General features: G+C 42.9%; 1 protein-coding gene across 5 annotated transcripts in view; it reads right to left on the reverse strand.

The window, feature by feature from the left end:
* Window positions 1–17215, reverse strand: part of PCYT1A (phosphate cytidylyltransferase 1A, choline) — a 62331-nt gene that overhangs the window by 24311 nt on the left and 20805 nt on the right. For all 5 annotated transcript variants that reach the window (XR_010111490.1, XR_608804.5, XR_004670904.3 and 2 more), the window contains exon 3: window positions 6006–6105. Coding sequence is in view for 2 of the 5 variants with exons in the window: in XM_008953394.6 (XP_008951642.1) it covers window positions 6006–6105 (100 nt within the window). In the remaining 3 variants the exon portion in view is untranslated. The remainder of the gene's footprint in view (window positions 1–6005; window positions 6106–17215) is intronic.

Here is a 17215-nt window from a genome sequence, read left to right on the forward strand (position 1 = left end):
CTTTTTGTATTTTATGGATATTAAACTGTGGGAATGTATTGATTTCACTTGATTTGATTTTTTGAGACAGGGTCTGGCTCTGTCACCCTGGCTGGAGTGCAGTGGCATGGTCTCAGATCACTGACCTCCACCTCCAAGGCTCAAATGATCCTCCCGCCTCAGCCTCCCGAGAAGCTGGGACTACAGTGCACACCACCACGCCCCGCTGACTACAGCGCACCCCGCCAGGCCCCGCTGACTACAGCGCACCCTGCCACGTCCCGCTGGCTACAGCGCACCCCGCCACACCCCGCTGGCTACAGCGCACACCGCCACGCCCCGCTGGCTACAGCGCACCCCGCCACGCTCCGCTGACTACAGCGCACACCACTACGCTCAGCTGATTTTTGTATTTTTTGTACAGATGGGGTTTCACATGTTGCCCAAGCTAGTTGTATTTTTATTTCTTTATTTATTTGAGATGGAGTCTTGCTCTGTCGCCCAGGCTGGAGTGTGGTGACATGATCTAGGCTCACTGCAACCTCTGCCTCCTGGGTTCAAGTGACTATCCTGCCTCAGCCTCCCAAGTCACTGGGATTACAGGCGAAAGCCACCAAGCCGGGATAATTTTTGTATTTTTATATTTGTATCCCATGTTGGCCAGGCTGGTCTCAATTTCCTGACCTCAAGTGATCTGCCCGCCTTGGCCTCCCGAAGTGCTGGGATTACGGGCGTGAGCCACCATGCCCAGCCCAGGCTGGTTTTATTGATTTTATAATACAGGAAATAAAAATTTTAAATTAAACATACCAATCCAATGAAAAACTAAGAATTAATTAATGGATTTAAGAGTCAGAAAGGTCATAGCTCAAGCTTTGACCAAGCTTTCCAACCAGCTTTCTTCCTCTGTAACCTTAACTTCCTTATGCCTCAGTTTTCTCATCTATGAGAGAAAGCAGGCTGGGTACAGTAGCTCACACCTGTAATTCCAGCACCTTGGGAGACCAAGGTAGGAGGACTGCTTGAGCCCAGGAGTCTGAGACCAGCCTGGGCAACACAGTGAAACCCTATCTCTATTAAAATTATTTTTTACTGCCAGCGTGTGTCAACTAAAAAAATAGAAGAAAAAAATATTTTAAAAAAGATAATTTTTAATAAGACAAAGCAAAATAAAACAAAATCTGAGCATATAATCCCCCTTCTATGTCCCAGAAATCACTGCATTGGCTCTATGCCTATTAAAAAATAATACATTAAAAAGATTTTTGGGCCGGGCACAGTGGCTCACGCCTGTAATCCCAGCACTTTGGGAGGCCAAGGCAGGTGGATCACCTGAGGTCCAGTTGAGGCCAGCCTGGCCAACATGGTGAAACCCTGTGTCTACTAAAAACACGAAAATTAGCTGGGTGTGGTGGTGGGCGCCTGTAATCCCAGCTACTCAGGAGGCTGAGGCAGGAGAATCTCTTGAACCCAGGAGGCAGAGGTTGCAGTGAGCTGAGATCGCGCCACTGCACTCCAGTCTGGGAGACAGAGCAAGACTCTGTCTCAAAAAAAAAAAAAAAAAAAAAAAAAATTGAAGTATCCCAGAAGTCACGTCCATGAAGTAACTAACATAGTTCCATTTTCCCTAAACAAGTACAGAGGGGCTATGATCTCACACTATTTGATCCTGAAACACAAGGGATAGAATATACAAATGAAGACTATTTTGTTGTTTCTTTGCTACTAGACAGCATACAGCAGGGAAATTTTGCTCAAGAAACACATTGCCTGGATGGTGGCAATAGCACAGAATGCTGTTGATCAAGTGGCTGCTTGCAGCACAGCTAATCATCCTATGTTAGGCCAAGTAGATCACTGAACCTTTTCTCAGACCAATCCCAGATGCGCCTCTTGCTCTCTCCAGTGCTTCCCCAGCCTACCAACATCTCAACTGGCCACCATTCCATCCCAAGTCTTTGGCAAACCCAGGCTGATATATTAACCAAACGGCCAGAAGGGGTCACTGTTGAACTAGTCTGGGAAGAAAGCTAGCGTTAGCCATTCTTTTACCAAGTGGCTATTGGCCAGGATAAACACACCCCTGATTTAATGTATGTTATAGTATATATAATCATATTTATATAAATTATATACTTTTAATATAATTTTTCATGTTTCTATTATATAATGTACTATATAATACATATTTAATATCATTTATATATTATGCATATATTACATATGTATATATGTTATATAGATAGATAGATAGATAGATAGATAGATAGATATTTTTTTTTGAGACGGAGTCTCACTCTGTCGCCCAGGCTGGAGTGCAGTGGCGTGACCTAGGCTCACTGCAACCTCCGCCTCCCAGGCTCAAGTGATTCTCCTGTCTCAGCCTCCTGAATGGCTGGGATTACAGGTATGTGCCACCACGCCTGGCTAATTTTTTATATTTTTAGTAGAGACGGGGTTTCACCATGTTAGCCAGGATGGTCTCGATCTCCTGACCTTATGATCCACCCACCTCAGCTTTCCAAAGTGCTGGGATTACAGGTGTGAGTCGCTGTACCTGGCCTATATATATATATTTTTAATTTTTAATTAATTAATTTATTTTTTTTTTAAGATAGGGTCTCTGTCACCCAGGCTGAAGTGCAGTGGTGCAATCATGACTTGCTGCGGTCTAGACCTCCTGGGCTCAAACAATCCTCTCACCTCAGCCTCCTGAGTAGCTGAGACTATAGATGCACACCACCACACCTGGCTAATTATTAAAATTTTTGTAGAGATGGGATCTCACTGTATTGCCCAGGCTGGCCTTGAATTCCTAGCCTCAAGCAATCCTTCTGCCTTGGCCTCCCAAAGTGCTGGGATTATAGGCATGAGCCACCACACTCAACCTCTGTATATTATTAACAGCAACTCCCTTTCATGCTCAAAACCGTCCTGATTTGGATGATAAATTATATGGTTTATGTGGGTTATGAATTATACGCTGCACCACTGGTGACTAAGTAACCATATGTCCTCCTTTAGGCAGAAGAAACCTGGGTTTCAATTAATGATCTCTTTTGACAGATTTACTCTGCCAAATACCTACCACCGAAACATTCTGTTCCTAACATTTCCATTGCCCTTCACGCTCTCCCTTTTCCTTCCTTTCTCTGAGTTAAACATATTGCTGATTTTTTTCATCTCCCAAAAGATTCCCAGAGCTGACCTTCTTGTCTCTCAAATCATATTTGTTTTTCTCTAAGTAGAGAATCTTCTCCTAGATTATACAACCTCCCTCGTAAAAACCTGGGGAGCAGGAGGGAGGTGTTGAAACTTCACTAGAGCAGGTGCATTCTTTATTGCTTTATTCCTTGTCCTGCACTGGCATGAATGCAGTTACCTACTTGGTGATTTAACATAAAAGTTAGACAAAATGAGATCTAAGAGAAAAACCAGAGTTCAAATTAAGCTGGCAAATTTATAGGCTAATTTGTGGCTGTTTCTTCCACCAAAAATACAATTATTTTGCTGAAGGCCTTCTATTCTAATGCTTACAATGAGTAGCACCATTCCCGGGTGAGGTTTGAGCTGCAATTCTATTCCACTAATCATCCGTTTTACTGTAGGGGAAGCCTTCGCTTCTTGGTTACTATGGACCTTAATTGCTTTATGTACTTAATGAAGAAACTATAAAGTAGATAATCTTGAAAATGACTTATTTGTAAAATCCTATAATTCTAAAATTAAAAACAATTATACCAGTCAGGACTTTTTAATTATAAGCTTTAAAACTTGGAAACAGGCCTGGCACGGTGGCTCACTCCTGTAATTCCAGCTACTTGGGAGGCTGAGATTTGAGAACTGCTTGAACCCAGAAGGGAAATGTTGCAGTGAGCTGAGATCACACCACTGCACTCCAGCCTGGTTGACAAGCGAGACTCTTTCTCAAAAACAAAACAAAACAAAAGATCAACTTGGAAACAGTACACATATTTTCAAATTTTATGTACCACAAATGATATATAGACAAATTAGCAACAAACTGGATAATGCAACCCATCAGATCAAATCTAAATGAATAGCTGATTGTAAATGTGTGTCATTAGAGAGTATGTAAAAAGTTCTTGCTTTCAATAGCCTCTACTATCACATCTGAATGTGAACCCTGAACTATCTTCTGGCGTTTTGAAGTTAGACCTGGCTACCATTACACAATCCATAGTCTCTGGTTTTCTTTGTCATTTTACCCTGCCTCCAGGAGCCTACCTATTACCCAAATAAGGGAAGCCAAACTCAAAAATCTTATCATGAATCAGAAGGTTGTGATCAATATGAACTATATCTAAACATTTTTTCAAAAGGAAAGGATTCTCTGGAATTAGCCTCTTTTTTGTTGAGGACCCCAGACCCACAATACATATACCCAAGATAAGGCCAAAGGATAGGTGTTAAAATTCCCAGCATTGGCCAGGTGCGGTGGCTCACACCTGTAATCCCAGCACTTTGGGAGGCTGAGGTGGGTGGATCACGAGGTCAGGAGTTCGAGACCAGCCTGGCCAACATGGTGAAACCCCGTCTCTACTAAAAATACAAAAATTAGCCAGGCGTGGTGGTGCACACCTGTAATCCCAGCTACTCGGGAGGCTGGGGCAGAAGAATTGCTTGAACCCGGGAGGAGGAGGTTGCACTGAGCCAAGATTGTGCCACTGCATGCCAGCCTGGGCAACAGAGTGAGACTCTGCCTCAAAAGAAAAAAAAAATTTCCCAGTATGACACTGTACATCACTTCTATTTGTTTTTTGTTTGTTTGTTTTGAGACAGGGTCTTGCTCTGTCACCCAGGCTGGAGTGCAGTGGCATGATCTCAGCTCACTGCAATCTCTGCCTCCCAGGTTCACATAATTCTCGTGCCTTAGCCTCCCGAGTAGCTGGGACTACAGGTGCCCACCACCACGCCCAGCTAACTTTTGTATTTTTAGTAGAGAAGGGGTTTCACCATGTTAACCAGGCTGGTCTCGAACTCCTGACATCAAGTGATGATCTGCCCGCCTTGGTGTCCAAAGTGCTGGGATTACAGGTGTGAGCCACCACTCCTGGCCCACTTCTATTTGTATTTCACTGTTCTTCAGTTACTACAGAGAGCAAACATACCAACACAATTAAGAAGTAACCACAAATATACTGTATATGCTGCAAATGCACAGATTTGTGGCTATAAATCCCTCTTATTCCCTGGTGTCTGTCTGAGTCTTAGTTCAGTCCTATATTTACAGGGTAGAGAGAACACTTAGTAATCAGAAGAAGTGAAAAAGGATTGGAAAAAAAGGGAGAATTGGGGAATTTACAGAGAAGAAAGAATATTTGCCTATAGGACTTTGTATTCATAACAAATGCTCTTGGAAGTTTCTTTTTATAATGATCTCTAAAACCAATTGCCCCACATAAGAAAAGCATCTCGAATATATATTAGTAATTTATGTGTCAAAAACTGCTAATTAATGATGTAAATCAAGCATGCAAATAAAGAGCAAGGGCTTTGAAAATAAAGTATTTTTTAAAACCTGGAAAATTATAATATCAGTAAAAATAAAATTAAGTGACGAGCATCTCCCAACTTGGGATATTTTTGTCCTCTATCAATCGGCAGCATCATAGCCAGCTGACAGAACGTAGAGAGGTGGTGGGGAATTCTGAAGGCTATGAAGAATGTGACACCCTGACACATGATTTGGACTTTATAGAAATAGATAAGATCATAACTCAGCTCAAGCTAATATAATATCATATTGTTTCTGTTTTACTGTATCTCATAGCTACAACAGCAGCCCAGGAAACAGGTGCATAATAATAAGAAAAAACATGAAAGTTTATGGAGTGGAGTTACCCTTCTAAATAGAACATCAAGACAGGTGAGAAGAACCCCTTCGCTGCTGGCCTTTGCAAGTAAACAGAGGGCAGTATATAGAGAGCAGGTGTGTATTTGATAAAGACAATGGAATGCTAAAAACAATAGTCAAACAACAAATTAAGAAGGTATTTACTTACAAGGAGTTCCTCTGCTGGCTTCTTCCATAGTTACCCTGACATAGGGCTTACTAAAGTCAACTTCAATTTCATCAGAAAAAGGAGCTGGTTGCCGTAAGCCCTTAAGAAATGGAAAGTGAAGGAAAAGAAGGTTCAACTCAATGGCATACACTGTAATACTAAAAAAAAAAAAAGATGAGAGAAAGGAGATTGATCTCTCTATTACAGATGGCTTCGTTTAAGAGATTTCGTTATTCCCGCCTGTAATCCCAGCACTTTGGGAGGCCGAGGTGGGTGGATCATGACGTCAGGAGATTGAGACAATCCTGGCTAACATGGTGAAACCAGGTCTCTACTAAAGATACAGAAAATTAGCCTGGTGTGGTGGCAGGCACCTGTAATCCCAGCTACTCAGGAGGCTGAGGCAGGAGAATCGCTTGAACCCGGGAGGCAGAGGTTGCAGTGAGCCAAGATCAGACCATTGCACTCCAGCCTAGCCCACAGGGCAAGACTCCATCTCAAAAAAAAAAAAAAAAAAAAAAGAATTTTTGTTATTCCTATGTATTTTATTCTACTTGATGCTGTTGTGAATGGAATTGTTTTCTGAATTTTATTTTTGGATTGTTCCTTGATATTATGTAACAGTGCAATTGATTTGTATTTGTGTTTGTGTAACTGAAATTTTCTGTATATTGATCTTATGTCCTATAACTTTGCTAAAGTTAATTATCAGTTCTAGTATCCATTGTTGTTTCATAGATTCCTTAGCATTTTCTACATATAATATCACGTCATCTGTGAATATAGTTTTGCTTATTCTTTTCCAATCTGGATTTTTTTTTTTTTTTGAGAAGGTCCAGCTCTGTTGCCCAGGCTGGAGTGCACTGGCGCCATTTCAGCTCACTGCAACCTCCAACTCCCCGACTCAAGTGATCCTCCCACCTCAGCCTCCCGAGTAGCTGGGACTACAGGCATACACTACCCGACACCCAGCTGATTTTTTATTCTTGTAGAGACAAGGTGTCACTACGTGCCTAGGCTGGTCTCAAACTCCTGGCCTCAAGCAATCATTCCACCTTGGCCTCCCAAAGTGCTGGGATTACAGGCGTGAGCCACCGTGCCCAGCCTCTGGCCTGGGATTTTTAACTATAGTTTGTTTCTTGTGATGTTTATGTCTGGCTTTGATATCTGGCCTCACAAAATAAGTTGTGAAGTGTTCTCTTTACCTTATTTTTGTGTAAGATTCATATTATTTATTCCTTAAATGTTTTTGTGGTTTTTGTAAAGACACTCTGTCACCGAGGCTAGAGTGCAGCGGCACGATCATAGCTCTCTGCAGCCTCCAACTCTGGGGCTCAAGCAATTCTCTCACCTCAGCTTCCCTAATAGCTGGAACTACAGGCATGCACCACCACACCAGCTAATTTTTTAACTTTGGGCCTGGACTTGTCTTTGTGAGAAGATTTTTAATGACTAATTCCTTTTTTTTCTTTTTTAACTTGATATAGGTCTATTAAGATTTTCTCCTTTGTCTTGGTTAGTTTTTGCAACTTGTCTCTTTCTAGGAAATTGCCTATTACATTTAAATTGTCAAAATTGTTGGCATGAAATTGCTCCCTTATAATCCTTCTAATTTCTGTATGGCAGCAGTGATGTTCCGTTCTAAAAAGATCGTATCATGATTGGGCTGAATCCAGAGACTGGGAAGATACTGTTTTGTTTTCAGATAAGTGTAGATTTTCAAAATTGTTTTAACATTAAAACACGTTTTTTTTGTTTGTTTGTTTGTTTTGTTTTGTTTTGGCCGGGTGCAGTAGCTCATGCCTGTAATCCCAGCACTTTGGGAGGCCCAGGCTGGTGGATTGCTTGAGCCCAGGAGTTCAAGACCACCCTGGGCAACATGACGAAACCCTGTCTCTACAAAAAAATACAAACATTAGCTGGGCGTGGTGACACATGCCTGTAGTCCCAGTTACTTGGGAAGCTGAGGTGGGAGGACTGCTTGAGCCAGGGAGGCAGGGGTCACAGTGAGCTGAGATTGCCCCACTGCACTCCAGCCTGGGCAACAGAGCAAGACCCTGTCTCAAAAAAAAAAATCACTTATATAAGTTTAGTTTAAGATATACTTAATGATATAAATGGAAACATTCTTTTTTTTTTTTTTTTTTTTTTTTGAGGCAAAGTCTTGCTCTGTCGCCCAGGCTGGAGTGCAGTGGTGTGAGCTCAGCTCACTGCAACCTCCACCACTCAGGTTCAAGCGATTCTCATGCCTCAGCCTCCCAACTAGCTGGGATTGCAGGCATGCACCACCACACCTGGCTAATTTTTGTATTTTTAGTAGAGACGGGGTTTCACCATGTCGGCCAGGCTGGTCTTGAACTCCTGGCCTCAAGTGATCCACCCGCTTCAGCCTCCTAAAGTGCTGGAATTACAGGCTTGAGCCACCATGCCCCGCCAAGACATTCATTTTTAGATGTGTGTGTGTTATTCTTCTTTGAAATACTTTTAAAAATAGAACCAAGGACCTAGATATTAATCAAAAACACAAGGAAATACTACTTCATATCAACCAGGATGGCTATGAGCAAAAAGACAGGCAATAACAAACAGTCTTGGTAAGGATGTGAAGAAGTTAGAACCATCATACATTGCTACTGTGAATATAAAATAATGTGCAGCTTTGGAAAACAGTTCTTCAAAATGTTAAACACAGAATTACCATATGACCCAGAAATTATACTGCTAGGTATATACCCAAGATAACTGAAAACATATATTAAGAAAAAAACAACTATGTCAGGCACGGTAACTCACGCCTGTAATCCCAGCACTTTGGGAGGCCAAGGCGGGTAGACCACCTAGGTCGGGAGTTCGAGACCAGCCTGGCCAGCATGGTAAAATCCCATCTCTACTAAAAATACAAAACTTAGCCAGGTGGCGTGGTGCATGCCTGCAATCCCAGCTACTTGGGAGGCTGAGGCAGAAGAATCACTTGAACCCAGGAGGTGGAGGTTGCAGTGAGCTGAGATTGTGCTACCGTGCTCGTCTGGGAGATAGAGAAAGACTCTGCCTCAAAAAAACAAAACAAAACAAAAACAAAAACAAAAAACTTATACATGAAAAATGTTCACACTTGCATTACTCGTAATAGCCAAAAAGTAGAAACAACCCAAATGTCCATCAATGAATGGATAAACAAATGGTATGTCCACACAATGGAATATTATTTACCCATAAAAAGGAATAAAGTACTGATACATGCTACCACTTGGATGGATCTTGAAAACATTATGCCAAAAAAGGAAGTCGGACACAAAAGGCCACAAGTTGTATGATTTCATTTACATTAGATGTTCAGACTAGGCAAAGCTGTAGAGACAGAAAGCAGATTAGTGGTTGCCAGGAGGTAGCTGGAGGGGTAATAGGGAGTGACTGCTAATGAATACAGGGGGTTTCTTTTTGTGGTGATGAAATGTTCTGGAATTAGATGGTTGTGATGGTTGTACAACAGTATGACTAGACTATAAACTACTAACTTATATACTTTAAAATGGTTAAAATAATGAATTTTATGTTATGTGAATTTTACCCAAATTTTAAAAGATACATTGGCCAGGTGTGGTGGCTCACACCTGTAATCCCAGCACTGGGAGGCCGAGGCAGGCAGATCATGAGGTCAGGAGTTCGAGACCATCCTGACTAACACGGTGAAACCCCGTCACTACTAAAAATACAAAAATTAGCCAGGCACAGTGGTGGGTGCCTGTAATCCCAGCACTTTGGGAGGCCGAGGCGGGTAGACCACCTTAGGTCAGGAGTTCGAGACCAGCCTGGCCAGCATGGTAAAATCCCATCTCTACTAAAAATACAAAACTTAGCCAGGTGGGGTGGTGCATGCCTGCAATCCCAGCTACTCGGGAGGCTGAGGCAGGAGAATTGCTTGAACCCGGGACGCGGAGGTTGCAGTGAGCCGAGATCACGCCACTGCACTCCAGCCTGGGCAGCGGAGCAAAACTCCATCTCAAAAAAAAAAAAAAAGATATTTTAAGTATCTTATCTTTCACAACTGTTTCTTCAGTCTTTCTCACATACTGTGTATATTCCCAGGTAGAAGACAAATACAGCTGTCCTTCCTGGCTGGGGTTTATGCTGAATCCATTTCTCCTAAGTATAGGGAGTGAAACCTAACGTTGTGCAGCTATAACAAAGCAGCAAAATCTTTTTTTCTAGAGTTGTTTCCAGCTAGAAAAGGTAGTATTTTTTTTAAAACACTGTGTTATTCTCAAAGAACAGTGTCTCTAGAAGCTGAGGTTTATAAAAGTAGGACTAAATATTTCTATGTTCTCCTAAAACACATCTCCTTCATTTTAACCTCAAGGGAACGCCACAGTATCGCTTTCAAGTCTTAAGACTATCTGGTAGTGAGGTATAAATGAAAGAACATAGGGTTAGGACTTGGAAAATTTAGATCTAAATCCCAACTCTATCATTTAATAGCTGTGAAATCACAGCAAGTTTCTAAAGCTTTCATTTCATCTTCTACAAAATAGAAAACAACAATACCTGCCCTACAAGTTTACTATGAGGATTAAACAAAGTAGCATCCGCAAAGTAATTAGCATAATGTTTCACAAAAGTAGGCACTCGACGAATTTGTCGTTAGCTCATTTCCTCTTGTATTCTATAGAACACAGATTTCAGCATGCTAACAAAATTAACTCCTATTAATCTAAGAGGTTAGCTTCTAAAATGCTATATAAACTTTCCAAATGCATGCAGCTAAGTTATAATGGCAATCAACAGTCCCCAAATTATGAATTGTCTCTGAATGCAATATTGCTTCCATAACAACTTTTTCCAGACTATATTCACACACATTATTTCACTATTCCTCAAAATTTCAGTGAAAACAAGAGATTCTGGCATCCACACTAACAGGAAAATGGACATAATTCAAATAATAGAGACTAGAACTTGATATTGTCTTCCCAGTACACTTTTCACTTTCTAAGGATTCTTTTTTTTTTTTTTTTTTGCTTTTTTTTGTGAGACAGTCTCACCCTGTCGCCCAGGCTAGAGTGCAGTGGCGCGATCTCAGCTCACTGCAACCTCTGCCGCCCAGGATCAAGCGATTCTCCTGCCTCAGCCTCCCGAGTAGCTGGGACTACAGGCACCCGCCACTGCGCCTGCTTAATTTTTGTAGTTTTAGTAGAGACAGGGTTTCGCCATGTTGGCCAGGCTGGTTTTGAACTCCTGACCTCATGATCCACCCGCCTCGGCCTCCCAAAGTGCTGGGATTACAGGCGTGAGCCACCGCATCCAGCTCTAAGGATTCTTAAATATTTTTCAGCAAAAAGTTTCTGAATGCCACAGAAAAACATTTATTTCCCTTTCACCCAAACATTCTGTATTAATGATAACAGGTCCTCCCGAGATCCCAATTGTTTCTATTTTTTTTTATTTTTTAAGAGACAGGGTCTCACTGTTGCCCAGGCTGGAATGCAGCAGTGCGATCCATACCTCACTATAACCTTGACCTCCTAGTTCTCAAGAGATCCTCCTGCCTCATCTTCCTGAGCAGCTAGGACCACAGGGGCACATCACCATATCCAGTTAATTTTTCCATTTTTTTTGTAGGGACAGTGTCTCTCTATAATGCATCGCCCAGGCTGGTCTCAAATTCCTGGCCTCAAGGGATCCTTCCACCTCCCAAGGCGCTTGGATTATAGGCATGAGCCACTGTGCTTGGCCCAATTCTTTCAATAATGCCACAGGAAACGCTACAGAGTCAAGAGGAATACCATGTGGTATGAGAAAGAAGGGACAAAGAACAGAGCTGAAAGATTCCACCCCCTGGGGATCTGTTTTTTTGTTTTGTTTTGAGACACAGTCTTGCTCTGTCGCCAGGCTGGAGTACAGTGGCGCGATCTCGGCTCACTGCAAGCTCCACCTCCAGGGTTCAAGCAATTCTCCTGCCTCAGCCTCCCGAGTAGCTGGGACTACAGGCACCCACCACCACGCCCGGCTAATTTTTGTATTTTTAGTAGAGACGGGGTTTCACCATGTTGGCCAGGATGGTCTCGATCACTTGACCTCGTGATCTGCCCTCCTCGGCCTCCCAAAGTGTTGGGATTACAGGCATGAGCCACTGCGCCCAGCCAGGATCTGGTTTTAAAAATAAATAAAAGCAATCATTCTCCCGGACTCCTATTGCCATTTCAGTGAATGTAAACAATGAGCTCATCTGTCCAATTACTATTTGGATGTCTTATAGGCCCTCTAAATTGAACCTGTACTAAGTTAAACTCTTTGTCTTCCTCCTAAACCTGCTTTTCCTCCTGGTATTTCTTATCTCAATGGGAAGTACCCCATCTACACAACGTACCTAAGACTGAAACCTAGGAGTCACTCTTAACACCTTTTGTCCTTCATATCTCAGTAATCTCCAAGAACTGTCCATTTTACATCTTTTTAAAAAATTACAATTTTAATTTAAAATAGAGACAGGGTCTCCCTATATTGCCCAGGCTGCTCTCAAACTCCTGGGCTCAAGGGATCCTCCCACCTTGGCCTCCCGAAGGGCTGCGATTACAGGCGTGAAGCCACCATGCCCAGCCGATTTTACCTTCTAGAAATGTGTAAAGTTTATCTCGTACTCTCTGTACCTAATGTCATAGTTTAAGCCCTACTTCATGATTCTGAACTTGTACCCCATCTCTTGTTCATTTCTTGAATTCCTTGTATCCTTCAAAGTTCAGCTCAGAAATAACCCTTTTGATGACGCTTTTCCCAAACCACTGCCCCTACCTCTTGGTCAAAGTCAGTCTCTTGCTTCTCAAGATTATTTTGGTTGAAATGAGATTGGGAGGCCTATACTTAACCATAAGCAGAACTATGGCCATCCTGACCCACCAACCCAGGCATCTAATACCTGGTATCCTTCCTACTCCTTTTTTCTCAAGAGATTGACTTTGTAACTTCCGTCTATTTGGCACTTTTCATACGTATCATAATTTCATACTGTATCATAATTATTTGCTGCTGTTTCTTTCCCTTTTTTGTCTGTGAGTTTCCCAAGAGCAAGGTCATCTTTTCATCCTTGCATCTCCAATGCAACTGGCAAGTAGAGGTTCTCGAAACATTTTGGTTGAAATGAGATTGTGAGGCCTACTTTGCCATAAGCAGAACTATGGCCAATTTTCCCCACAGTTTAGATACTTCATGACTCATTCATACATATGATATTCTTTGTAAGTTATTTTATTTTATTTCTTATTATTTTTATTTTATTTATTTATTTATTTATTTTGAGACAGAGTCTCGCTTTGTTGCCCAGGCTGGAGTGCAGTGGTGTGATCTCAGCTCACTGCAACCTCTGCCTCCTGGGTTCAAGCCATTCTCCTGCCTCAGTCTCCTGAGTAGCTGGGATTACAGGCGCACATCACCATGCCCAGCTAATTTTTTTTTGTATTTTTAGTAGAAACGGGGTTTCGCCATGTTGGCCAGGCTGGTCTCAAACTCCTGACCTCGTGATCTGCCCTTCTCGGCCTCCCAAAGTGCTAAGATTACAGGCGTGAGCCACTTGCGCCCAGCCTGATATATATTAAGATAAGCTAAACGTCTTATGTTTTGTAAATACTTTTGTGATCCTTTTGATTGAACCTTTAGAAACATCTGTATCAATAAATGATTTATACTTATCGACAAAATAGCCATAAAGTTTTTCCTTAGTTTTTCCTTCTTAACTCCTTTGTCTCTTTTCTATCCATTTCATCCTGACCCACCAACCCAGGTATCTACTACTTGGTGATCCTTCCTATTCCTTTCTTTACGTGCAAGGAAAGTACTTTTTCTAAAGCTAATGAGCTCCACCGGGTGTGGTGGCTCACGCCTGTCATCTCAGCACTTAGGGAGGCAGAGGTGGGCGGATAGCTTGAGCCCAGGAGTTTAAGACCTGCCTGGGCAACAGAGCAAGTCCCCCTACCCTTTTTTTTTCTTTTTTGAGACGGAGTCTCGCTCTGTCGCCCAGGCTGGAGTGCAGTGGCGCGATCTCAGCTCACTGCAAACTCCGCCTCCTGGGTTCACGCCATTCTCCTGCTTCAGCCTCCTGAGTAGCTGCGACTACAGGCGCCCACCACTGCGCCCAGCTAATTTTTGTATTTTTAGTAGAGACGAGGTTTCGTCATGTTGGCCAGGCTGGTCTCGAACTCCTGACCTCAGGTGATCCGCCCACCTCAGCCTCCCGAAGTGCTGGGATGACAGGCGTGAGCCACTGTGCCTGGCCTGCAAGTGCCCATTAAAAAAAAAATAATAAGTTAATGAGCTCTAGGCTATAGAATTCTACTCTATGCTCACATCTCATAAAAGGAAGGTCTTGTTTATCTTTACACGTCTACCACCTACTGCCATACTAGCGCATTGTAAATATGCAATAAAGGCCAGGTGCAGTGGCTCACGCCTGTAATCCCAGCACTTTGGGAGGTCGAGGCGGGCGGATCACAAGGTCAAGAGATCGAGACCATCCTGGCTAACACGGTGAAACCCCGTCTCTACTAAAAAATACAAAAAATTAGCCAGGCATGGTGGCGGGTGCCTGTAGTCCCAGCCACTTGGGAGGCTGAGGCAGGAAAATGGCGTGAACCCAGGAGGCGGAGCTTGCAGCGAGCCGAGATCAGGCCACTGCACTCCAGCCTGGGCGACAGAGCAAGACTCCATCTCAAAAAAATAAATAAATAAAAATGCAAGAAAATCTTGCTTACTCAACCCAAATGTCAACTGGAGAATGAATAACTAAAAAGTAGTATGTGATATATGATGGAATGTTATTTGTCAATAAAAAAAAAATGAAGTACTGGCCGGACGTGGTGGCCCACACCTGTAATCCCAGCACTTCGGGAGGTTGAGGTGGGCGGATCACCTGAGGTCAGAAGTTTGAAACCAGCCTGAGCAACATGGTAAAACCCCATCTCTACTAAAAATACAAAAATTAGCCAGGCGTGGTGGCGGCACATGCCTGTAGTCCCAGTTACTCAGGAGGCTAAGGCAGGAGAATCACTTGAACCTGGGAGGCCGAGATCACACCGCTGCATTCCAGCCTGGGCAACAGAGTGAGACTCTGTCTCAAAAAAAAAAAATTGCCGGGCACGGTGGCTCACGCCTATAATCCCAGTACTTTGGGAGGCCGAGGCGGGTGGATTACCTGAGGTCAGGAGATCGAGACCATCCTGGCTAACATGGTGAAACCCCGTCTCTACCAAAAATAAAAATTAAAAAAAATTAGCCGGATGTGGTGGCAGGCGCCTGTAATCCCAGCTACCCGGGAGGGTGAGACAGGAGAATCACTTGAACCCAGGAGGCGGAGGTTGCAGTGAGCCGAGATTGCGCCACTGCACTCCAGCTTGGGCGACAGAGCGAGACTCAGTCTCAAAAAAAAAAAAAAAAAAAAAATTAAGTACTTGTACATGTTGCAGTACGAATGAATCTTCAAAACAAGCTCAGTGAAAGAAGCCAGCCCCGAAGACCACATACCGTATGATGTCATTTGTATGAATGTCCAGAACAGGCAAATCCATAGAATCAGAAAGCAGATTAGTGGCTTCCAGAGGCTGGAGAGACTGGGGGGAAATGGGGAGTGACTGCTAATGAGTACAGGCCTTCTTTCTGGGGTGATAAAAATATCCCAGGCCAGGCATGGTGGCTCACACCTGTAATCCCACACTGTGGCAGGCTGAGGCAGGAGAATCGCTTGATCCAGGAGACTGAGACCAGTCTGGGTAACATAGTGAGACCCCATCCCTACAAAAACAAATTTAAAAATTAGCCAGGCGTGGTGATGTGCACCTATATTCCCAGCTACTTGGGAGGCTGAGGTGAGAGGACTGTTTGAGCCCAGAAAGTTGAGGCTGCAGTGAACTATGATCACACCACTGCACTGCAGCCTGGGTAACAGACCAAGACCCTGTCTCAAAAAAAAAAAAAAAAATTCTAAAATTGGTCATGGTGATGGTTGCACAACTCTGTGAATAAACTGAAAACCACTGAATTGTATACTGTAAATGATATGTCAATTATAACTCAATAAAGCTGTTAAAAAAAGAAAAAAGTCTTGCTTGCTTTTGTTATAGAGTTCAAAGGAGATTCAGAGCTAGAAAGTACAGGTGTACAGTGAGATGGCAGAAAGTTTACTAGCAGACACTCCTCCTCACTAAGGTTGGTCCAGGCTGTTGGGTGGATCTCTGACCATTCACCTATGCCAAATAGTCTGTGTGTTTCAGGGAGGAATGTGGAATAGGTAGCAGCAAGTCACTGAAGTGATTTCACATGAATATATGAAGCAAAGTAATTTAAAGCATTAAGACTCCCCAGAAGAATTAAAAAAAAAAAAGATTCCCAGAGTCTAAAGACCAAGAAATTTAAGTTTTCTCAGAGCTCATTCCATTGAAAAGACTGGCTTCCTTTGCTTTATTCCTAGCTACAGTGATTGGCTGATTAGCTGACAGTATCACCTATTTGGTTATAACTTGTTCCTACTCCAAGTGATGTTGCTGAATTGGTACACATCACCATTTCTTTAATCTGAATTCTCTAAGAAATATTCAGAAACTAACAATGCCCTGTTTTGTTGATTGCTGAGTCACTTTCTAAGCTTATTTGCTGTAGTATGCAGAATAATGCCCCCCTGCAGATGGCCACACCCATTCCCTGGAGCCTGTGACTGTTTTACCATACATGGCAGAAGAGACTCTGCAGGCCAGGCACAGTGGCTCACACCTGGTAATCCTAGCACTCTGGGAGGCCGAGATAGGAAGACTACTTGAGCTCAGGAGTTCAAGACCAGCCTGGGCAACATAGCAAGACCCTTACTCTAAAAATAAAAATAAAAATAGTAAGCCAGGCATGGTGGTGGGCACCTGCAATCCCAGCCACTTGGGAGGCTGAGGCAGGGAAATCACTTGAACCCAAGAGGCAGACGTTGCAGTGAACCGGGATCGCACCACTGCACTCCAGCCTGGGTGACAAAGCGAGACTCTGTCTCAAAAATACAAATAAAAATAAATAAAAATAGTAAAGAGGCTTTGCAGATATGATTAAATAAAGGAAGATTATTCTGGTTTATCTGGGTATACCGAACGTAATCACAAGAGTCCTTGTAAGTGAAAAGGGGAAGTAGGAGGTTCAGAATCAGAGCAGGAGACATGGCAGAAGCAATCGTCAGAGTGATGTGAGCACTG

Source organism: Pan paniscus, chromosome 2 (genome assembly GCF_029289425.2).
Source record: "Pan paniscus chromosome 2, NHGRI_mPanPan1-v2.0_pri, whole genome shotgun sequence".
Classification (NCBI taxonomy): Eukaryota; Metazoa; Chordata; class Mammalia; order Primates; family Hominidae; genus Pan; species Pan paniscus.